The following is a 25,733-nucleotide window of genomic DNA, read 5'->3' as shown; positions in this document are numbered from 1 at the left end:
CTAGGGTCCTGGGATGGAGCCCCACATCGGGCTCCCTGCTCAGCCGGGAGTCTGCTTCTCCCTCTCCCACTCCCCCCGCTTGTGTTCCCTCTCTCGCTCTCTGTCAAAAAAAAAAAAAAATCTTAAAAAAAATTCCATTTTAATACCCAAGTGTATATATAAATAAATGTAGGTGGCATCATGTTTAACTGCAACCTGTACATTTATTGTTGCAGATTGATAACCATGTTCCCTACATGTTAAAATGTACTTTCAGCATACATATCTAAGCCATGCAAAGACATTAAAAAGACCACTTTATTCTAGATTTCAGTTGACACTTATTTGATATCTCATTATTTTTACTTCTTCTTCTCCCTCACCCCAAATTATTTTGTAAATGATAAAAAGCCACACTGAATTAATGAGAACACTCTTGCTACTTTTTTTCTCATGTGGTTCACATTTAGTTGGAGAAAGTAAAAACATTTTTGTTGAAAAGAATCAGTACCACTTCTTCAATTAGGTCAGGGCTTCCTGCCATTTAAAATTGACAGAAAAAGCAAAAATGTACCAGACTACAACACTGGAAATAGAGCTATTAGGCCTCCCCAGGATCTGTGGTCCTAGGTTTGACCTCAAATCCTTTCTGCCTACAACCAGTGATGGTTTGGAGGTCCTTTGAGGGAGTGGCCTCGTAAGAAGGAAAATAGCAGAAACCTCTGAAACACTAAAGTAAGTAAGCCTGACACTGTGTTGCCATTTGATGCACTAAACCAGCAAAAGAAAGAATCTTGTCCCGAACAAATTTTTTTTTAAAGATTTTTATTTATTTATTGAGAGAGAGAGAGAGAATGATAGAGAGCATGAGAGGGAGGAGGGTCAGAGGGAGAAATAGACTCCCCGCTGAGCAGGGAGCCCGATGCGGAACTCCATCCCAGGACTCCAGGATCATGATCTGAGCCAAAGGCAGTCCTTAGCCAACTGAGCCACCCAGACACCCCCCGAACAAATATTTTTAAAAAATGTTCAGAGGTAGGTTTTATGTAACTGATATGAAGATGGTAAACATAGATATAAGATGAATAAAACAGATTTTAACGTGAACTTACAACTGTATAGTAATTAAGGAAATAAAGTAATGTAGAAGGGTGGTTAAGAAAATAAGCTTTGAAGTCAGAAGATCTGGGTTTGCATTCTAGCATGAACATTCCCTACCTACGTGACCTTTGGAAAATCTCTCACTCTCTCTAATCCATAATTTATTGAATGATTTGTAAAGCACGTATATTAAGACTATCTCTCACAGACATGTTTTGTGAATTAAAATAAATGGTTTATGGAAATTTGTTAGCACATTACTTGGCACCAAGTAAACACTTTAAGAATATTAAATATCATGGTTATTACTATTTCAAAAACTTACTTCAATCAGATGCACACACACTTTGAAGGGATTTATTCCCCTAGGTAGGAGAAAAAACAAGAGTGTCACCAATTATCTAAAAGATTCAATATAACAAGACAACATAAAGTAATTATTTCCTTGCCATTAATTTCTTATATTATTTCTTATATTTATTCCTTGGTATTATATGCATATCTTAATGATACCTTGATGGGAAATAATAAACACACTGATAATTTAGAGTTGCAATTGCTATTTTTGGAGTAGTAAAATTATCAGTGTTTTAAACGGCCACAATTTATTTATTAAATTCATTTATTAAAAACATGTGTCCTGGGGCACCTGGGTGGCTCAGTCAGTTAAGTGTCTGCCTTCGGCTCAGGTCATGATCCCAGGGTCCTGGGATCAAGCCCCGCATCGGGCTCCCTGCTTGGTGGGGAGCCTGCTTCTCCCTCTCCCTCAGTCTGTTGCTCCACCTGCTTGTGTTCTCTCTCTCTCTCTGTCAAATGGATAAATAAAATCTTAGAAAAAAATATGTCCCAAAACAAATCATACATATATCATCTAGTAAAAACTGCTTTGTTTTACTTAGAGGATCGTAGTATGGACATTGCCATTTCCATATGTGCACTATAGTTTTAAGATAAACCCAATAATTATTTATAAATATTTATTGTTTTAAAATGTATGGAAATGCTGTGCAGTTGTATCCTGTTGGATAGTCACATAACATTTAATCTGAAGAAAGATGTGATTGACATTGTTCTCAGAGAGTATTGTGCAAATGATAATGTTTCAGTAACTGTGATTGAAAAAAAAAACAATGAGTAGAGTGATTTGTTGTATGGTATTAGATATAGGATATAAAGTTATTCCCATTTGCAGAGGAGAATAGGAGCTGTGACAGTTTTACCGGGAGGAAAAAAAAGATGAAAAGATTACATTTCTAGGACTATCAGTCTTTGTGGAATCAAAACAAAACTATGGAATTGCATTTTATATTGTCAGGTAAGAAAACAATATTTTCTAATTGTTAACCCAGGGTTTCAGAACTTTACTGAAGTGAGTTTTATTCTCAGAACTGCTCAATAAGTAAGTGAATTAATGTGTAAGTACATAAGTAAATAAAAATTGAGTAATGTCATATAGGGAAGCTGTGATGATCCTCATTGGGTATCTTTAAGAATACATTGACCTTTGTCCTATCTGAACAGAGTAGGCAACATAAGATGATCTTCAAATCTCTCTTCCTTGAAGATTTATTTCTAAAATCTTTTCCCAATAACATTTCCCTTTCAAAATGATTTCATGATTACCAAGCCCGATTCTGAATGTGGTCATCAATTTTATTTTCCTTGTTTTTTTCAATAGGATAGGTTTATTTTCGATCACTTGTTCTAAGTTTTAACCACCTAAGCTGGTTGCATTGCAGCACAAGGTCAGGGAAGGCTTATAGCCTCAAAAAACAGTGCGTGGTATAGACTGGCCATTTAGGTTTTTCTTTACTTTGCCAAGCTCCGCCCCTATAAAAAAAAAAGTCTCCTCTGCTAGAAGTCTTCTTGGGCAAAATGACTAGGGAGCTCAAATTTCGGAATTTAGTCAACAAAAGAATTACCTGGAGGCACTTTATCTTTTCAGCGCCTCCTACCTAGTCTGGCCCAAGTACTGAAGGGAGTTTCCAGAGCTTCAGGCCATTTCAGAAAGCACCCATCTAAAAAAAAAAAAAAAAGAAAGAAAAGAAAGAAAGCACCCATCTCCTCTGTGCTACAAACACCCATTCACAAAATCCGAAGAGAGAACTACTGTTGCCCCTGGTTCCTTGGAAATTTAGTTAGATTGATGTTGAAACACACCCTCCTTCCCTAAGTGTATAATGATTCGTGGGTGGAGAGTCACCAGAGAGGGTAATAGAAGAGGGCAGGGGGAAAAAAAAACTCGAAGGCAGTTTTGTCCTGACTTCTAAAATCTTTTTGTTAATCTTCTCTCCCCCCCCCCCCCCTTTTCCTAATCCAGAGAATGATGGAGTTCGAGGCAAGGGAATGATTCCGGAAATGGAGATATGACTCTCAAACCTAGAAATGATCTGAGTGATTTATTTAAAGTTAAATACTCCTCGTCCTGGGAACCCAGCACAATTCTTATTTAAAGGAGCCTGTGTTTTCTCCTTCAAAACATAAACAGTTGCCTCCAGAGATTAAAAACCCGGTTCCGGAGCGCGTTTCTTGCTGCCCTCTAAGCTACTGACGAAGGGGGGCGGGGGGTGGAAAGCACTCACAACCTGTGAAAGTGCGAAAGCCTCGAAGCCTGGGGGCCAATTCCCTACTGGCCAGAACTCTTCTCCGCCATCCCTCATCATTCGTGACTCCGCAAGACACAGGGACTCAGACATGTGTGTGGGAGTCCGTGCGAGGGAGCCAGGCGAGAGGACAGCGGCTCTCCACATGTGCAACCCTGCAGCTCCCTGCATTCATTCAGATGCATGCAGTGGTTGAATCTTTGATCAAAGCTGGACTAGTTACACTGATCAGTTGTTTTTTTAATGGGCACACCTTAAAATAGTGTTCATGAATTGAAAGTGTGATTCTGAGGGGCGTCCCTAGGTCTCTAACCCTTTCTACCCTTTTCTCCCCCCATTCCTACTCCCCCACAAAAAAAAAAAAAAAAAAAAAAAAAAAAGGAAAGCTTGCAGCAGATTGTAGAAGGATTTGACTCCGCAGCCAGAGAGAAGGGGATTAGGGCCAGAGCGGTGCAAGTTAAATTGTGCTGCATATAAAAAATGGGCGGATTGGTCTCCAGATCCAGAGGCTGGTACCACCTTCCTTTCTAAAATAAAATCTCTCTGGCATGAAGTCACCGCCTATTTCACATCCGGTTTGCCCTGGGACGTATTACTACTGTCTTGGTAAAGAGAAATCTTTTGTTGTATAGCTGCAGATCGGATACTGGGAAGCAAATTTGGGTGTGAAATCTTCAGCAAAGGAGCACGCAGAGTCCATGATGGCTCAGACCGAGTGAGTGAGAGGCAGAGCAAGGACGCCCCTCTGCTCCCGGCGCGCCCGGACTCGCGGACTCGCGCTGGCTCCAGGCTCTCCGCGATTTTCTCTCGCACACTTTTCCCGGGTCTTGAGCGATCCTGTGCCCAGAGGGGGCCCGAGGTAAGTGCGGCTTCGGACCGCTACACACTGAGCTTTGAACGTGGCTTTTCCTAGCTGGAGAGACTGGAATGCTAGAGAAAAAAAGAGAAAAAGGGAACAGGACAAGAGCCTGATCCCATAGCAGGTAGAAACAACGAAGGTTTTTCTTTCAGGGTGAAAACCGCAGCAATATAGAAGCATTATTTTTCCCTCCTCTGTATCTCTTCTTTTCTTTCCCCCTTTCTTAGGCAGATATGAATTTATTCCGCGGGGTGGGTGGTGACATGTTGTTTTGATTCCTTTTTTTTTTTTTTTTTTTTTCAAGAGGGAGCTGGGATGAGCTGGGGAGGGGCTTTGGGGGGCATCCTCTAAAGTTCAGATGCTGGGACAGAAAGCCTGTCTTAAGGTTCTAACCTAGGGAAGGCACTCTCACATTCTGGCTGCAAAAATGACTCTTTTCTCCTTTCCAGTGGACGCCGCTAAAATGCCCTCTGGTGTAGGGGTCTTTCTGGTTCTGAACATGAAAAACTCAACTTATCATTTAATATGGATAGCATGGGATATGGGTGTTTGGAGGGTGTGTGTCTGGTGGGGGAAGGTGGAAGGTGGAAAAGGGTAAGGAGGCAGCATAGCATTTCTTTTAAACTATTATGCTTGTATTTGCAAGAAACTTTCTTACTCAACAACTCAAGTGCCATGATAGGTTTGTTTTTCTCTTTAAAATGCCAGAGGAGGACAAAAAGCTATGGTACCTTATTTTGGGATTTTGTTTTGTTTCATTTACCCCTTCAGGAATCACCTTTTTTTTTTTTATATATAAAGACCAATAATTATTAAGAGGGTAAGAGAAGTTGCTTTTCCTTCATAACAGATGTTGAAGATTAATGCAAGGATGAATTATAACTGTGCAATTTAGATGCAATATTTTAACATAATGATATTTATCCAGTATTTCTTGTCATCCATGCCAAAACCAGTGACTAAATTAAGTAAAAACTATAAAGCTCACAGCTCTTATCTGTAGATCTAGACCATTTCACTCTAAACACATTAATTATGTTTCATTGCTTACATGCCTGTTTGTAATGGTTTTTACTGATATAAATGATCCCCAAGAGTGTGGAAAGCATTTGTGTAGAGGTACTTAAAGGCATACCACATTAAACCATAGAGTGGTCAATGAAAAACATGCTTTAAAAGACATGCAATCCATTAATCACTGACTGTACTAAGGAGTATAGATTCAGGGAAGTGCTAATAAATACCCTTAACATTTCTCATGTTATAATTGCCATTAATTGTAGCACATTAAATAAAGTGTTACCATATCTGCTCCTTAACCAGGTAGTACACCGATTTTTAAAAATTGACACCACAAGTAAATCATAATTTTTTTGAAATTCTCTAAGCTTTCCATGCCCCTCCTTTCCTTCAGCATCCCACTATCAAGTCTAAAATTCAACAATCAGATGGTGATTGATTGCACTTTACCTAAGAGGGAAAAAAGATTCCCGTATTCATGCAAAGCAAAGCACTCCAGCTTCCATCTGCTTGAGATGAAACATTTTCTAGCAGCAACCTGGCAGAATATAAGAGGGCTTAAAAGATATGTGTGGGCATGTTTGTATGCACTTACGTGAGGGTGGTTTGTGTGTATGAGAGAGATCAGCACATGGCTTGACTGTAAAGTGTGTCCTTTAGCCTCACAGAAGCATTAGTGAGCATATTTAACAAGGCAATCACAGGCAGAGAATATAAGCACGACTTCAGCATTCAACAGTGTGTTTCCTATTTTTTTTAAGATAAATACAGTTGCTTCTGAAATCAAGGTACATCCAGAATTCAAAGATGAATTCAGTCATTGAAGCATATTAACCTACCCCATCTCAGCTCCAAAACATGCTTTCCCCGTTATAGACACCAGCTTAAAAATTTCAATGCACAGTTCAGGCGGGGAAACTCCAATCAGAAAGGTCAAAATTTTCAAATGATAAACAATAAGAAGAGAGTAATTCACACTATATTGGAAATATAAAACCTACAGGGAAAAAAAACTCACAGTTTTTATGTTGAGCAATATTGTCACCTGAAAGCATTTCAACTTGTATTCTTTTACAGGAGAAATTAAGACACTGATATATTTCTGAATGGAGAAATGGAAGGGAAAGTGGAGAATGGATGGTCCAGGTTTCCATTGCTTCCAATGAGGTGTCATATCCTAGTGAGGTCATTTCCTGACTTCAAAGCATTCATCTGAACTGCCTCAGTCAGCCCTAGTGGTTATAAACCTGATGTTTCTTGCAAGAGACATTGATCTCTACTTGTTCTACTTTTCAGCTGCACAAGCCCGCGATGAAGAAAAGTCCGGGTCTCTCTGACTATCTTTGGGCCTGGACCCTCCTTCTGAGCACATTGACTGGAAGAAGGTGGGGACACTTTATTTTAAATCTGCATGAGAATTTCTGTAACTTTTCATTTATTCTTTCATGGGGAAGAAAATTGTCCTTGGATGAATTCATGACTAAGGGAATTCAAAAAACTTAATGGCAATAAAATCCCAACTAAGAATAAAGAAGAGCAGTATAAAAAAATAGCCATCTTATTTGCATGATGGTTAGAATACACTTAACACGTTTTTGTTTAAGGAATGTATTAATTCAACATTTAAGTCTTAAATTGAACTTTTCACTGTTCAGTTGTAACTGAATGAAATATGTGATTTCCTAATTCAGAGAGAAAGTTACCCCAATTAATGTCTGCATACTCTATGAGTTGATTTTCCAACAAGAAAATTTCTAGCCAAATGTAAAGATCATAGAGTAACTTGTGACTGTATCAAAATGGAAAGTTTAAAATAATATTTGTAATTCGAAAGTCCTAAGTCTCTATAAATGTGTGTGCATATTATGTTTTGAAACCATTCTTTGTATAATCAATAGAGGTAGAATACACCGAACAAATATTTAAGAACATTACATAAAATCGAACTTCTCTATTTAAGCGTAACTATTGTGGGGACAAGTTATGAGAAAAATGTAGTAATAAGCTTAACCATACTCAAAAATCTGTTAATGATCAAATCAAGCATATAAACATATTATAGTAGCAGTGATATAAGTGACCAAATATTTTAGATTCTTCTTTATCTGCTTTAATACTTCTTGCATGGTCTACTCCTATGGCCCTTAAGAAAGTCTTAGACATATTAAAAAAACCTAAGGTTCTTCAAGATGTAATGGAAAGTGAACTCTTAACAAGTTAAGGCGGAGAGAAAGAATAATCTGGAAAGATATGGATTTAGGAGGATTTTTTTAATTGAGAAGTTGTCTGTTTTTATTTTTTGCTGTTGTGTGTGGTAAATAATGACTACCAGATGAAGAGGAGATTCACTATTGCCAGATACTCTTAATCTGAGGAGTTAAATGTTCTCCATTGCTTTTGAAAAATTATATGAAGTGTTACTATTGTAATGACCTGTAGATGGAGTTAGTGCACAGTGTTTTATTATATAGTGGTTCATATGGAATCAAAATCAGGTACTGTAACTGACATTTCTCTTCAAATTATATATTCAGTTTAGGAAACCTTACATTGGCATAAGTGTTTAAGAGCAATAAACAATCTTGATCTTTATCCTGGGGTTATTCTCTGACAGTTATAACTGGACATAGTAAATTAGAAGAAGAGATGAAGAATAATCTGATTAGAAAATCACAGGAAATAAAGATCACTATTCCAGTTGGGGTAGCAGAACTAGTTTTCTGGGAGGGACAGAAAAGTCTCTTTTGGCATTTGAATTCTGATGCATACAGTTGGTGGAAATGACACTTAGAAGATAAAACTGGGGATGAAAGCTTTTCCTGAATTTGGTATAAGCTTCAACACAGAGAAAATGCAGGAAAAGGTAATAGACAACTGCATATTCTAGGAATTGTATCCAGAATCGAACTGTGCTCTGTCACTCGCCCCGTCTCATCTTTACCCCTTCTTATTTGGCTGCTTTCTTCCTTGGACTACTTGGTCAGGCCCTCCTCACAACTTACAAAGTGTACTGGCATTTCTTTTCCACCTTTATCAAGATGACCTTCCTATGTCCTTGAAAGATGCATGCATGGCAGTTCGTTTTGTGACGAGTTTTTATAAATAATTGCATTTAGACAACTATCTTTGCTTTACTGGTATCACCTGCTAATGAGACATCCTGGAAGACACAGAGCTCAGTGAAAATTTGATTTCAAAAATTAGTAAGATGTTTAATTTTGCCAAAGGAGAGTAAACCGTCAATCTGTGTGGTATTAATGTTGAATTTAGGAGAATGGAAAATTATTCCATAGAGTTGCATTTCATATATTTAACATCCTGAATAGCTTTTAGTTATAATAACTTTAATTATTAAATTAAAATTTTATCAGAAAAATGGCCATTGAGCTTTGCCAATATAAAAGTAATTACCTTTTTAAAAATAGTGTTTGTTTTTGAAATGATACTTTCATTATATTTCTTGTTCCTGTCAAATAAGTAAATCCTGGTTTCAGATGTTACTATTTTTTTACATTGATCAGTAATATAAACACACAAGAGTGAAACAAAAGCATATTAAACAGAGAGTATGAAAGTGATATTTTTGTGGCATTTCTTAGTTTACACTCTGTATTCATTTTTTTTTTTTACTCAAGGTCAGAGCTATCTTTGAAATATATCAGTGAGTGTGATCCACTGAGATAAAAAATAAACTTTTCTCTCAAAGGATTTTGGAGGTGTCTTCCTAATCATTACGTAAAATATGATTCAATGACCATAAATGATAATGTGATTCATAATAAGACATATACAATATTTGAACTGTGGTCACTATGTGGTTGAAACTCTAAGACTCATAATGGTAAGGGGTAAAAACTATACCTGCAAATAGAAAGAAGAATTATAGAAGAATAGGATTAAAGTTTTTAGACTAAAAGTTGAAGAAAACAGGGTTCTAGTTCAAGCTCTGCTCACAGATTGCTGTGTTTTCTTAAACAAAACGCTAATCCCACACTACAGGTCAGTAAACTATAAATTAAGAATATTGGACCGTATTTTTTTCAAGGTATCTTTTACTTCTAATACTGAAATGACAAGAATTCAATTAATTAGAGGTTGAATAGACACACTGTAAAAATTGGTTCATAAAACTTAAGGAGAATGGAAATTGCACACTGATTTGAAACTATAATTATCCTAAGAAACAAGTTTTAACTATTTTTCTCATCTAAATATCCTAAAAGAACATAAAAAAAACAAATATATATATATATATATATATACATATATATATAAAGTGGATGAAGGAAGTGTATGTTGGTAGGTGAAATCTTAGGCTAATGCTACACATTAAATTAAATGAAAGCAAAACTACTAATTTGATAACTCATAAATACATATTTTTTTATTTGGGAAGAAGTTTGCCAGATTTTTTTTCTCCCTAGCGTGTATTAACATTCTTGGCCAGAGAAAACATGCATTATAGCATTGTATACATGCTGAGATTTACACATGCAGAGACAGAACTCATTTCCTGTAATTTTCCTTCCATAGTTAGAAATATTAGAATAAAGAGCTTATCATGCATGATAACAAATATGAGAAAATGGTAAAAATTAAAATATGGCTTTTTTTTTCTTTGCCAGAAGGAATTTTCAAATTAAAATTCAATAGAAAAGGAGATAGGAAAATCTAGGGAAGGCTTTATTTGGGAAAGGGTTTTAATTAAAAAAAATTGTATAATTTATATTGTTACCTGCCTTTATATTTTTTTCAGCTATGGACAACCCTCATTACAAGATGAACTTAAAGACAACACCACTGTCTTCACCAGGATTTTGGACCGACTCCTAGATGGTTATGACAATCGTCTGAGACCAGGATTGGGAGGTGGGTTGCATTATTGTGTTATTATTATTCTTATAGAGAACAGTATCAAATCTTTACTAATGAAGCCTTGCTTTCCTTTTAAATGGTAAAGTAATAAGAATGGCAGCATGTAGTTTAAGGACTAATCCTATTTTTAATAGGTTGCTTAATGTTAATTCAATTTACTATGGTAATTTTGTGCACATACCTATATGTAGTAAAAGGCAAATACAAACATCTCATAATTACATAAAAAATGTTATTTACTTGGCAGTCATAATGTTTTCTGTGCAATGATTTGATTATCCAGAGAAAAAATGAAGATAATATTCTCCCTTCCAGCCCAAAGACTGCATCTACTTCATTTGGCATTGCTATGTTTACATTGAATTCAAGTAGATTATCTCTGAGCCTAATGCTGTAAACATTTATTTTGGAATATTACATATTGATCCACTGTTTTGCATTAGATTAGCACCAACTCTGGGATAAAAGGTGAATGAGATAGATGGTAATATTTTTTAACCATGCATTTAAACTTAAACCCTAATTTTCTATGTAAAAATATGTTTTTCTTTGTATACCAATTAATTAGTTACACTAATGGGTTTCTACTTAGAAAGAAAAAAGCACTTAATAATACAATATTTATAACAATAAGAGTAAATAGTGCTAGACATTACTCACTTATTTAAATAACATTTGAATAAGATAATCAATCAATTTTATTTAAAGAGACTAATAAAGCCAAAACAAAATATTGATCTAAGACTAAAACAAAGGAAGCAAGGAAATAAATTATTGTTTAAAGTCACACAGGAAACCAAGGTGAGAATCTGTGATTCCTAACTATAGCTAATGCTGCATCTTCTCTGAAGCATTTGTTAAAAACTACTTAATAGCAATATTTAAATTGCAATTAAATGGTGATATTAAGAAAATCATCTCTTCTTCACTTAGAAAATATATACAAAAAATAAGAAGGTTAAGACTCCAAATTTTGATTTTAGAACTGAATGATAACATGGATTTAAAGTCTTTTTCTTTTCCTCAATATTTTGGGTAGCGTAATCACATGGATGTGGATCATAGGTCTGTTTTGAGGCTGCCAAACACCATTAGTGTCTCAGAGGTTTAAGGGGAACTGCTTTGTCAAAGACACAACTCAAATATACGTCAGAGGCCTTACCAGGTGTCCTTTCTTGTCAATTTCAAACATCCATTCTTGGACATGCTATACAAATTCCTTCAGGTTTGAATTCCACCTAGTGTTCCTTTAGTACCTTCTGAGAAAAAAAATCTTAAGGAACAAAATGTATCGGTCATAAAATGGAATGCATGACTTGGGTATGTGATGTATTACAATAATATTTGTGCATATCTAAACTTCTAAAGTGGCTTCAAGAAAATTGTTCTTAATTCATAAAATTTGAAATAAATTACAAAGACTGTAGGTAGGGAAGGAATGCACAAAAAGAAGAAACAAGATAGCAATATAACTTTTAAAAAGTAAGGCTTTCTAGAGTACTAATGGGCATGCAACTGATTCCCCTACTTCCCACTCCATGATATCAATCCTTACTAAATCAACAGAATTTTATAATGCATCTAGGAAACATTGTTTTCATTCTAGTTTAGGAAATCCCTTTTAATACTTTAACATGTAAATAGGAGTATCCTCTATAAGCTCTATGCATAATTTTCAGTTTGTTAAAAATTTTAAACACACACACACACAGGCACACACTTTAATGATCAGTTGTATTGTTGTTTGGAGTATAAGTAACAAACCCAGAACTGCTCCTTTACATTTAATTATATATAATAATTCTTAAATAAATGTGTATGTTAACTCTTTAATCAAATGTAGTGTAAGCAGGAAGCATTTTACCTACTTCTCATCTGCACACCTGGACTTTGGAGAGCCACAAAACTTGAGGATGTGTAATATAGACTAAGAATGAGTTGAAAAGCTAATTTTCAAGAATTGAGATAATGCGAGATCTATTAACAGAAACAACTGCATTGATTCAACCTGCAACATTACTATTTTGGTAGAATCTACTTTTAATATCTATTTACTCCCCCAAAATAAGAAAAATAGACATGTAGTTAAAGAACAGAGATATTAGTTGGCCAAACGTAGTCTAAGTATATTCTTTTTAATTGAAATGGATATAATGTGCCATGAGAATAGAGAATTTGACTCAAGAAAATGTAAGAGAATAGATATACTTTAATCTTTGCTAAAGATGACTTTTCTGATATCTATGATTCCTGGAAACAGTGATTTTGAGGATATGGTAGACAAAACAAATTAAAAAGTAGCTCAAATATTTACCTCTGTTTCTATTTTATGTATCATCCTGGAATGTACTACATACAATTAAATCTGATAAATTTGACTGTTCTGAAGAAGCTTTAATACTAACTTAATTTTTGTTAAATTTTTTGGAGTGCATCTTTAAACCTTGAGGGATATACTAACATGTGTTTGTTACATGTATCTCCAGAGTCATCAATATTTTTATGTACATTTTGAGAATGTCTCTCCGTCTTTAGAAAACTACACCTTAAAATATTAAATACAGTTTTTAGGTGTTTTCAAAAGCATAATCAGCTACAGAATTAAAAAAAATATTACCACCATGCTTTCTGGATATTATAAACTGAAATTGTTGAATAAATCTGTCTCTGTAGTTATTTAATTTCATTTCTTTCCATAGATTTCTGCTAAGTATGACATACATTCCAGTAGATCTCCATTGCAGAAATGGACCTTTCTTCTTGTTGTTGTTGTTGTTGTTACATGATCCATTTACTTTTTTATCTACGCATTTTCATAGATGAAAAGCCCATGTAAAGCAAATACTTGAAAGATTATCATTAGTATAAGAGGGTAAAAGTTTCCTCTTAACAGCTTCCTGATCACCACTGAGATAATCTCTTGCAAGAGAAATGGGCCCACTCTCTTCTCTGTTATGACAAAAGTCTGGTTTTATAAAAAGAATAACGTTATGCAGAAGGCAAGGATATTTTATTCTGAATGTCCTCAGAAGGTATAGAAATGTGATAAGTTGAGACTCGAGACTAATGGAAGAAATTCTTTATGTGCAAATTCATCATGACCTGTTTTTCAGAAAAACACACTGCCACCCAAAGGCATAGCAATACTCTTTGGAGATACACACCCTGGGTCCAATAACTAAGAAATAAAATATTACAAAATATGTAACTTGGTTCACCTAGATGATAGAAATCAGTTTGCAGATATTGTTACACTATTTAAAAACTTTACCTTTTCAGAGCCCAGAGAGCAATCCTGAGAAGATGGAAATGAAAGGATAATATAGAGATATCCGAGAAGGGACTTTTTTCTTTTTCTTTCTTTCTTTTTTTTTTTTTTTTGATAGAACACATGAAAAGAAATACAGTGTGTGGAATTCTAATGATGTAATGTACTCTATTCAGGAATGAGAGAGAACAATAATTTGGCCATGTTCATATTTTAAATACAAAGTTAATGAAGGAATCTTTAAATAGACTTGAATTGAAATAATCAGTAGCTAGAAAATACAAATCAAAATTGTCAGAAATTGTGGAATTCATTCTCGTTTAAAAATCTCTTTTTTTGAGGGCAAGGTGTAGAGGGCCACTTCTTCCTTGCAACCAGGCACTAAACAATGTTTCTGAAAGGTTTTTGCCTAAAGCCTGATCAGTACAGAAGAATAAAATGGTTGGGGGAAGGGAAAAGGTAAAAGCCAGAAAGAATGGCAAGATAGGAAAGGAAAGGTTAGAGAAGAAAAGTGAGCAAAAGGGGGCATTGAAAATAAGGAGAGGGAAGTGAGAAGGTGAAGGAGAGCAATATAGAAAATGGTAAAAGAGAGGGATCTGTGTTCTAAGGATGCGCAGCCTCAGATGTTCCTTGAATCAAGATTCCTTTTCTATTTTAAATCAGAACCAAACCAAGCACATTCTGAGACAATTCATTTTCCGAAGGTTTCTCCTTATTGACTGTGATTGAAATATACTAAATAAAATATACTAGAGAAGCTTGAATTTTCTCCAACTTCCTAAACAGCTAAATGATACAACCCCTGAACTGCAACCATCTAAGTTAAATTTCGGCCACCATCACATTGGTTCCCCCTGCACTCTAGGTTGGGTAAAAACGACCTAGAAACGCAGGTCCCAAACTTAACTCTGAAGGGAGGTTTCAGGTTTTTAAGGATAAGTAATGCCCTTCCAGTGACATCTTACCCTTCCCTTTGGCCCAGCCTTATGTACGGGCTACACTTTATGGATGATATGACAAAATGCCAGGGTGAGCTGGGTTGATGTGTACAGTTTATTGTCTGGAACATACTGCCAGGCTGAGGGGTTGCCCTTCCTCCTGTTCACAGGCTTCTTCTTAAGCGTCTTGCTCACAAAAGACCTTTTCTTCTATAAACAATTTTATTTCACTACTTGGAAAACTGATTAGGGTAAACCATTTTTAAATAGAACTCAAACAGGATAGTGCCAAAGGAATGAGATCTTGGTTGAGCCACATTTTCAAGGGACTACAGAACTTTTCACTCTCTCCCTCCCTGCTTTCTAGAAATATTATTCTAAATTTCTAAATATTGCCTTTAGTTTAATCTCGATAAATAATATATAGGTTGATTATCATCAACCATAAAGATGAAGATGGTAAAGGAAAGAGAGTGAATGCATACTCATCATGCAACAAACCCAGGTGGATGGAAGTAAATAAGGAAATGAGTACATAGGAATGTAGGTAGATAATGGACTTTATTTATCCCTACCACACCCTTAACAGATATTTAGTTGTGATTTTCTTCTTTTTCCTGTAAGTCTATAGAGTTAGGGTTTTTATTTATTTGTGTCATATTTTACTTGAATGTATTAGATGAATATTTATAAGTGGAATATAATTGTGGTTTTCTCTCTCATTATTTTAGCACTAACATAATGTTTAACAGACAATCATACTGCAAAGCAGACTTTCTGCTTATCTTCCTAATTTTCCCAGCTTTGGATTTGTAATTCTATATAAGACCTTTGAGACTTACTTTAGCCCAATCATTGCACGAGATCTCAGCTTCAAGTTGTAAACGTCTCCAGCTAAGCACAGTGACCCGGTTGGATGTGCATGTAACTGGCAAAGTGGTGTTGACTCCCTGGGGACTTAGCTTGGGATCTTCCATTATGGGGTTTTGTTTTTTTACATCAAAATAAGTAAAGGTGGAAAACTAAGTGCTCTGGAAAAAAAGCAGATTAACTTTTTGGAAATTTTGTGTAACTTTGTAAAGTTTAGGTCACTAGGGGATAGAGAAAGCATCATTTAATTCTTTTACAAAATTCAGCTTTGTTCTATCAGGATTATAAGGCATCCAATATTCATGTAATTTTAAAAATTATTAATTTATAATTTATATATTTATTATTTTATTATAATTATTATTTTTATTTGTATCCTGTGTGATGCTGAGATCAGAGGCAACCATTTTATTCATCTTCAACTGAAGTTAACACACATATTTTATATTTCTATTAAACAGCCAGAATTTCAAAAATTAAGAGAATGAGATATTAAGAGGACAATGTGATGGCTTTTGGCAGAATAAAAAGATTCTAAATTACTAACAATATCCAAAAAAATTTAAAAGGTTAGATTCATCTAATATTTTTTGTTGGTGGAAGTGGTGTTATATTTACTTTACCAGATCATGGCTTTAATATTATCTTTTGAAATTTGACTCTGGAATCCTTCATTCTGAATTTGCTGTAGCTTTATCTGGAGCTTTTAATGCAAAGTGTGGAGCAGATACTCAGACTCTGGCATAATGTAATCCATTTCCACAGAAATACTATATCTAGACATTCCATAATTCAGTTGAAGTTTTGAGAAAAAGCAGTTACCAAAAACCCAAGAGGAATTGTTAAAATGAACAGAGAACACCTTTTAACCTTTACTGGCTGAGATCTCTAGTCAGCTCCTGAAGCCAGCTTGTCTAATGAATCCAAGTTGGATACCCAAAGGAATGTTGTAGCATGTTTAGAAACTTTCTACTCTCATCTTTTCCTGTTATATATAAATCATCGACTGATCAGTGCCAAGAATTTCCTGGGGTAAAATGTAGCCACTGAGACTATGCTCAAGTTATAAAGACCAAATTATTAGTAAACAGCTGCAGTTTATTTTCTGTGCAGTTACTTTTGAACTTTTCATAGTTTTCATTTCCTGTCTTGATTCTAGAACAAATGTAGGATATTTTTTAAATGTTTTCTGTAGATGATTTTTTTTTCAGGTAGAATCTGAATTCCTTACTTGAAAAATAATGTTGTAGTGTTTCTGAGATGAGAAACTGCCATTTTGGAAAACTTAAGAGAAAACAAAGTCCTAAGTGGTTGCCATATTCCTCCAAAGATTGCTATAGTGTTAGTCTTATGTAACTAAAATGCTGTAATGGGAACAGGAAGTATGATGCCTCAAAGCTATTACAGGTTATACAATTTTGATCAAGATTTATAGAGACCAAAAGAAACCCATTCCTCCAACACAGCCATCATATTCTTTTCTATAGGTTACCCCCTCCCAATAGAAATTGCTTATAACCTAAGGAGGGAGGGAGGGAAATTTCAAATGGAAATGAGATAAATCTCTGCTACAGTAAAATTTACTTTTTTTTTTTATTCCCCTAGAAGATGCTTGTATCATTTGAGTACTTGGAATCTGAAGACACAAAAGGATCAGGGATTGGTTAGACACCTCGAAATGTGGGTTTCTACCCCATATCCAGATTTAGTAGCTGAACATAGCCACAATTAACTAGCTCTACATATCAGCTAGGGAAAGTTGCCAATTATTTTAAAGAATTTAGGGAATGGAAATGAAGGACAGGGAGCAAAAATGTTGCCCCAGGCAGACTGGCAAGGAGTTGAAACATTGTCCAATCCAGGAGATATAGGGAGCCCAGAATATTTTCAATTTCCAAACAGGACCATTTCCAAGTGGGGTTTTAAGATATACTTTATTATGATGACTAATGTTAGTCCATTTAGTCTCCATACAGTGACTGCCTCTGTAAATTAATAGATAGAAAGTAACTTAAAGGAGGCAATAAACCTCCTTCATAAGTTATAAGTCCATACAACAGGGCCTAGTGAATGTTGCTCCGAGTTCCTCAGTAGACAGCATTTCCAGTGAAAATATGGTCAATACCATATTAAATAAATTGTTGTGATAGGCATTCCTAATAAAACAACACCTATAATTCTTCATTGTTGATTCCCTATTCCATTTTTTAATTACACTCTTACAATGCATTATTCACACAGCATCAGCTGTCTTCTTAAACTGCAAGTAACACCATTTCACTTCATTACCCAAAGGCTTCTTACTGCATTAGAATAAAGGTCAACTGCTTAGTGAAATGCACAAAGCTCTTTAGGTGTTGCCCCACTTGCATCTGGATTGTCACCTTGTACCATTATCATCGGCATCACCAGGCTCCAGATATATTATTGGACTTTCTGTTTCTTTTTTTATTTATTTATTTTTTTTTTGGATTCTGTTTCTTTTTTTAAAGATTTTATTTATTTGAGAGAGAGAGAGAGAGCACAAGTGAGCGAAGGGCAGAGGGAGAGGAAGAAACAGACTCTCCACTGAGCAGGGAGCCCAATGCAAGGCTCAATCCCAGGACCCTGGGATCATGACCTGAGCCAAAGTCAGATGCTTAACCAACTGAGCCACCCCTGGACTTTCTGTTTCTTAAACATCACACATTTACTCTCACCTCAGATCTTGTTCTTCCCTCTCCTCAGTTAATTGTCTTTCCCTTTCTGCTCATCCCTGAATTTTTCTCATCATTGAGGTCTCCGTTCAAAAGACATTCTTTCAGAGCATTTATAGTGATCTGAAATGAATTAGTATAATTTGTGTATGTTTGTATATAACTATATGTGGAATTATATCTGTCACCTTCCTATCATCTACCAATCTGTGTGTCTAATCTATCATCTATTTATCTATCTTAATGTTTCTAATCTATCTAAAATAAGTTTTCCCCAAGACTGTAAGATGTGTTAAAGAATAGGAACATTTGCATTTTTGTTCACCAATGCATTACTATTACTTAGAACAGTGCCTGTCTATCACATAGAAAATGCTCAGTAAACATTTGTTGGTTAAATTAATATACCCAACAAATACATCTCAAAGTGTTTTTGGCATCAAATCTTATTCCACCCATACTCTAGTGTGATGTAGTCAACTGTGCAGGTGTTCTTTCTTCACTGAAAAGGCGAAAAAACAGGCTCAAAGAGATTAAAGGATTGTACCTAAAATCACACAGCTTGTTCTCCAGGAGAATCAAGTTAAAATCTGAGTGTTTTGACTTTTAATCCAGTGTGCTTATTATTTACTACACTATACTGCTTTTCTCATTTCTGCCTCAAGCACTAATCATCTTTTTGAATTATCACTTCAAAACATCTGTTATTTCAATACTTATCAGCAGGATATCAACATTGTAAGAAATCTCTGGTAAAAACAGATTTACTACTGTCTAACAGCTATAGAGTACATAATACAGTATGTGTACATAAATGTGTGTGTATATATAGTGTGTGTGTATATATAGATATATATTTGTGTATATATAAAACATACATATATATAAATCATATATATAAAGCACATAAAGCATTTATATATGTATATAAAGTATATCTTTGAAGAATATGCTTCTTTAAAGACTGATTTTAATTAGTTTATCACCAGAAATTTTATTTACATTGATGTACTATTTTAAGATGTCCCAAATCACTATAATAATCATCATCACCATCATTATAATCTCATTTTACACAACTATTCCATGATTATCCCTGTGACACTTGACCATGTATATAAATTTATACAAGGTTTAAAGACAGTTGATTTTTTTTTTTATAGTAGACAGGGAAGGATTATTGTGAAGAAAATACTTTAAAAATTATTTGCTCATTAATCTCTTTGAATATTTCCTCCAACTGAGTTATTTTAATTGATTTCCATTTTCAGAAAATTTCCTAGTTACATAAGGGGTTCATTCATGTTTAACTTTGGCTAACTATAAAATCACTCTAACAGAACTTCATTAGAAGTTCCTGACTCACATTGTATGGTCTTAAATAGAATATTTTGAAATATAAAGTATTTTCACTTTTCCTCATGTGATCCCTAGAAAGGCCTTGAGTACTTTCTAGATATTTCTTTTTTTTAAAAAAAAAAGATTTTATTTATTTATTTGAGAGAGAGAGAGAGAATGAGAGATAGAGAGCACATGAGAGGAAAGAGGGTCAGAGGGAGAAGCAGACTCCCTGCTGAGCAGGGAGCCCGACGTGGGACTTGATCCTGGGACTCCAGGATCATGACCTGAGCCAAAGGCAGTCGCTTTACCAACTGAGCCACCCAGACGCCCCACTTTCTAGATATTTCTAATAACACTTTAGAGTCCAGTGCTGAGTCAATAAAGTCTGGTATTAGAGCATGCAATTTGGATTTTAATGATCTAATGTTCCTTAAATAATAGATAATTCCTTAAGTAATAAATAACTCCCTAAAATTATTTATTTATTTATTTATTTCTCCCCTTCATGGGGATTTATGGGGATTTCAAGTTGGAAAGGAGGGGAAAAGACTAAATTTTCCCAGAATTGGGAAAAAGAAGTTTCCTCAACAGTTCTCTTAGATATCAGTCAAAGCCCTTAGTATGAGCATATCTTCCATTTAACCCTGGTCCTAGACCTAAAGAGGTCTTGATTTCAGATCATCATTTCTTTGCTGAAAAGGCAAGTTAACCATGTCATTTTTTACAATTTGACTAAAGTACATTCATAACAGTCCTCAATCTTGAACCTTTGCACTCTGAATTATAAATCTTCTGTCTAAAGAATGGGGAGGGTATGTGCTATGGTGAATGCTATGAATTGTGTAAGACTGTTGAATCACAGACCTGTACCCCTGAAACAAATAATGCATTATCTGTTAATAAAAATAAATTAAGAAAGAAAGAAAGAAAGAAAGAAAGAAAGAAAGAAAGAAAGAAAGAAAGAAAGAAAGAAAGAAAGACTTCACGTATCACTAAATTGCTAATGAGCTATAGTGAACGACATACTTTTGGTCAAAAGACCCTATTTCTTGTCACTGAAATTGTACTCAACTGAATGAGAATGTGGTTTGAGGATAATCACTTGAATAGAAAAAAAAGAAGGAAAGGAATACATCAAGATATTAGCAGATTTATGTGAATGAAGGTATTCTGGGGGGGGTTAATTTTTTTCAATTTCTTTTTAAATTTCCAAACATATTATCAAGTTTAAAAAAATTAAACAACATGATAAATTACATTAGCCTTATGTTTACCATAAAGCTTTTATAACATTTTATAATAGCATTCTCAGATAAGTTTGGGAAATATGGGGGTAAACAAGTTTGATCACATTTATTTAAAACATGATTTCTTCGAGACACTGGCATGCTAATTTTCGTGATGAGTCTTCCAGAGACAGACATAATAAGCAGAATTTTTCAGCAATGGAAACTGGCCACTCACAAACAGCTGATGACAAATCAAAGAAAACTGTTTGGGTATGTGGCAAGGAAAATATATTAGAGGGAAAAATACAGAAAGTGTTGTTCCCTTTCTCTAATTATCTTATCCCAAGTTCCAGATGGTTTCCTGGATCTTATTTCGCCCTCCTCCTTCCTCTTCTGGTGCCATGACCCACCTCTTCCACTTAGTAGTTGAGTGTCCCCGCACCTTCCCCACCCCCACCAGGCAACCTTCAGTTTGGTGACTTAGACATTTTTCTACCTTAACGTTAGGGTTTGTGAATATGTTTGGAGGAGAAACAGAATGAACAGAGAGCAAAAATCAGAAATTCTTTAAGAATATCTGTATGATTAGAGTATGTGGTGAAAAGGTCATCTGAAGGACTCAGGTGAGGGCTTTCAGTCAGGGTACATGCCTTGGAATATTAAAATGGTGACTTTTGGGAAATATCAGAGGGAGATAACTAGTAGAAAATAAGGTCAAGCACTTGAAGATGATGAACTGCTATGGTAAATATACTTAGGGGCAAGGATAGATAAAGGATTAAAGAAACAGACTTTTAAAATGTGATTATAGCCATTTGTGTGAACTGCTTTGCCTTTATGCCTAATCTTTCTATATGGCACACTAAAAATTATGTGTGGCAATAAATGTGTATAAACTTAACCATGCTCTACATTCTATTTTATTGGTACAGTAATCTTTATAAATAGGTTTTTTGGTCTTTATAGTTTGTTAGTTATGTAGCATCATCATTTACTAACAATTTAAAAATGGCAGAGGGAAATAGCCCATATATTTGGCAAGTGGATATCTCACTTCTTTAGAGCACTTTATCATGATAGATAAAACAGATTGGTTGCTCCTAAAACATCTGCTAAGCCAGTTTTTGTAAAGCTAGCTACCTTGCAGAGTTACCTTGAAGTGCAGAAATTATGCCTTCCCCACAATCAAGAAATAGATAATGGTGATAAAGGAGTTCAGGAAAGCTGCCCTACACTGCCAAGCACTTGCAAATATGCAGACAGGGATTCATACCTATTTCCCAAATGAACATACACTTAATAGTAGATCCCTGCCACAAAAATAAAAATGAAAGAATGTACATAACTTTAATTCTGTAGATGTTACCCAGATCTATAAGATAGTCACCGTAAGTCCCACAGTTTATAATCTGCAGAGAATGAAAACTCAACCTTAGAAACAAAATTAGGTTGAGTCAACCACTTAGAAAAGTAAATAAAATAACAGGAGGACCCAACTATTTCAAGATTTATGTAGAAAGAAAATACAGATATTAATTTGATCACATAACATAGGGTGCTTTTAATTGCAAAAAAAATCTATGTAAATAATAAGAATCAAAATTATTTCCAATAAGGAGCATACCTTGGGACACTAGGACTTAGGATGAAAACAGGCCCAATTCTCTATTATCTGCTCTTTTTGTGCCTTTTTCATGGCAATAAGTGCATGTTTTTTTCATATCAAAGTCTGCTGTGCTTGAACTAGAAAGGAAAATGCTGAAAGAGAAAGGACAAAAACGAGCTCAATTAATAAGATAAATCCTAGCTTTTGGGAATAGATAGCATGCAGTTTCTTTTTATTATTGTTTTAATTGAAAGTCAGTCCTGGCATTCTAATAGTGTGAGCTCTAGATGGAGTCTTAAGAAATAGCAGATGTTTAAACTAAGAAAAAGAGCTAGTCGAGTAAAGAATACATATGGAGAGAGGGTGCAGAAGAGAAAGAGAGATGTGAGCGCTGGGAAACTGACTGCAGAAGGGGAGGGAATGGAGACAGCCAGAAGAAACCAGTGGTTACTCCAGCTAAGACATTGCTAACGGCTGTTCCTTTCAAGCTGTATAGTTGCCGTAGAACATTAACACTGACGTTGGAAGGAAGTGAGATCTAAAAACACAGCTCTATTTTCTTTCTTTCAAACTATGTCCTCCATTTTCAAGTTTTTAAAGAGTAAATCTCAGACGATTCTTACGTCAAGGGGCTTAGTTAAGCATTTTTGGAGCCAATGAAATTGTTAGAAAAAAAAGGAAGAAAAGAAAGGGGGGGGGGAGGGAAATGAGCCAAAAAATATTGTATTGGTTATCGAAGGGGTTATCTCTACCTCCAAATTATATTCTCATTTGTGGTACACATTATGGGCAGTATATAACAAGACCTTCTTGAGAGAAATTTATACTGAAAGTATTAACTGTTTACAGGTGAATTGCTGAGAGATAAAATTCTTGATTTTCAAAAGAATTCATTACTGCATATATTGGATCATCTTTTTAATGCCCTACCTCAGAGATATAAATGTCCTGATAAATAAAATGAATTGCTTAAGATACTGGACCATTATTTCTCAGAGCTACAGTTTAAAATTACAAAGCCATCCTTTTGATTCTCACCTCTAAACAAATCGTGTCCTTTTGTGAAAGCAACATTTTTCTATCTTTTTTTTTGGGGGGGGGTGACTGAATTTCCTTGAAAATGCCTCTGTTGTCACCAGACTACAATGAATATGTTTTATTGGTTGATATATATGCCTCAGAGACTAATAAAATAAAATCACATTGAACTTGAAATGGAGTCTATTAAATGAACTTTTGCTGTGCCATAATATATTCTTCTTATCCTCAAAATTGAAAATATTTATATAGGTTGTCAGCTTTTTCCCAGGGAGTAATTTGGATAATCCAGTTATGATTTAGTGCCAGAAAGCATCATTTACAAAACATACCCTTTAGTCCTTAAAGAGTTAATAAAGCTTGCCACAGTATACCATATACTTCCCAAGAGTATCCTAAATACCTGGAGGATCTGGTGAGCTCTGTAAGAATATTTAAGCTTAAATGACACCCATATACTAACATATTTTTTTATTACAATGTGGAGTGGCTTGGTATCATTTAGGAAATTGTGCCCATTCTTGAGGAATTCATTAAGCAGCAGCTGACTTCATAAAGTCTGCCTCCCAAAGTGGCATATTTAGGCTCTGTTCTCCATTGAAAAATATTAACTGTGAAATTTCATGTGTAAGCAGTAAATTATCAGGACTACACAGTGGACCAATTTTAGAAATAGCTAATCAAAGCCAATAAATTTCCCATTTGGGTGTGAGTATGTGGTAGTGAGATCTAATAAGGACTGTTGGTAGACATTCACTGTCCCAATTTCCTGCTTCATCAGAGCGTGTAACTGAAGTGAAGACCGACATCTTCGTCACCAGTTTTGGACCTGTTTCAGACCATGATATGGTAAGTGACACTGCGTTTTTGGTTTTCTTGGTATATTTTCTAAATTTAGCTTTTGAAAGGAAATTACAGACCAGGTATTTAGAGAGCAACTTGAAATAGCTTGGCTATACCTTTTTGTCTTTCTGTATGCATAATATGTAATATATACTAATACATAAAATTTATATAATAGACAATACCCACTTACTTTCCAGACCAAACCTATTTATGATATCAACCACTGCAGACTTCTTTTTTTCCATCCCTGAAATGATTGCTTCACCTTGGTTTATGTTCTGTAAGCCAAATAGTATGATCTGCCTTACATTTTATTTAGGAGGGCATGTTGATTCAAAGATGCTAGGTCTCAAGATAACCAGCACTCATATAGAATAGCCATGAACATCATGATTTCTGAATTATTCTTGGCTAAAAAGGGGATGTGAGTGTAAAAGCTGAGTGAATACTTGACCAGAATTAGACAGAGAAATAGTTAAACACACCGATGGGAAATGTTCAGCTTCACTGCAAAAGAAATTCATTAAATTAGTACCAAGAATGAAAATAAAATTAATACATACCTGTTCTTTCTTTTCCCAACCCAATAAGTTAACATGAATTTCTCTTCTATTTGATGGGAATTGGTAAAAGAGTAGAGCTCTGTTGTAATATTTGTGTACTCATAATAGCCAAGCTCCTATATAATCAAAAAAATCATAAAGAGGCCATGAAGACACACCGTTATGAAATATTTCAAAGATATATTTATTGAATATTATTTTTAAAATGCCTTTTTGTTGACACCATCTGTACATAAAATCCTCTGACTTCATAATAGTTTGAGAATAAAAGTTACAGAAAATACCAGTTTGGACCAGCATTTCTCAAAGTGTGGAAATTCTCAAGTGTACCCACTTTGGCAGAGTAAAATCTCTGACAAGTCCTGAAGTAAGGAAACCTGTTTACATTTAATCTAGTGTTTTCCAATCATATTTGTCCAAAACCTTTTATGCGATACCTGTTGACATTCTGTAGAGCTAGTACTCTGTGAGTCAAACACTGGGAAATGCTGTATCAAGATAATTAGATGGTCTAGATCTTAACACAGGTTATGAAATGTAGTGACTATGCCAATTAAAATCAGCAGAACATAAGAGAGTGGTAGGTAAGAATACAGATTTCCGAACCAGAATGCTGCCTTGGTTTATAATCCCACGTTCTGCTCTTATAAAGCTGTATTGTTGGGGAAGTTCCTTAATATCTCTTTGCTTCAGTTTCTTCATGTGTAAGATGGGAGTGATGATAATACCTCATGGGGTTTTCTTCATGTGTGAGATGGGAGTGATGATAATACCTCATGGGGTTTTCTTCATGTGTGAGATGGGAGTGATGATAATACCTCATGGGGTTATCACAAGTATTAAATAAATTCATACATGAAAAGCATTTAAAAGTTCTTAGCATATAGGAAGCACTCAATGT

General features: G+C 34.9%; 1 protein-coding gene across 3 annotated transcripts in view; it reads left to right on the top strand.

Annotated features, from left to right (window-relative positions):
- The first annotated feature begins 3,876 nt into the window (after positions 1–3,876).
- GABRA1 (gamma-aminobutyric acid type A receptor subunit alpha1) overlaps positions 3,877–25,733 on the top strand; it is a 59,300-nt gene continuing 37,443 nt past the window's right edge. The window contains exons 1-4 of one of the 3 annotated variants that reach the window (XM_073890307.1): positions 3,877–4,542; positions 6,859–6,947; positions 10,319–10,431; positions 24,205–24,272. In XM_073890307.1, coding sequence (XP_073746408.1) covers positions 6,874–6,947; positions 10,319–10,431; positions 24,205–24,272 — 255 coding nt within the window. In that variant the 5' untranslated portion in view covers positions 3,877–4,542; positions 6,859–6,873. The remainder of the gene's footprint in view (positions 4,543–6,858; positions 6,948–10,318; positions 10,432–24,204; positions 24,273–25,733) is intronic. The other 2 variants (XM_073890303.1, XM_025866627.2) reach the window with 2 other exon arrangements.

Source organism: Callorhinus ursinus, unplaced genomic scaffold (assembly GCF_003265705.2).
Source record: "Callorhinus ursinus isolate GAN/ISIS: 27379988/994484 unplaced genomic scaffold, GSC_fseal_2.0 scaffold3, whole genome shotgun sequence".
In the NCBI taxonomy this organism is placed as follows: Eukaryota; Metazoa; Chordata; class Mammalia; order Carnivora; family Otariidae; genus Callorhinus; species Callorhinus ursinus.
This window is presented reverse-complemented; position numbering and strand designations above follow the sequence as displayed.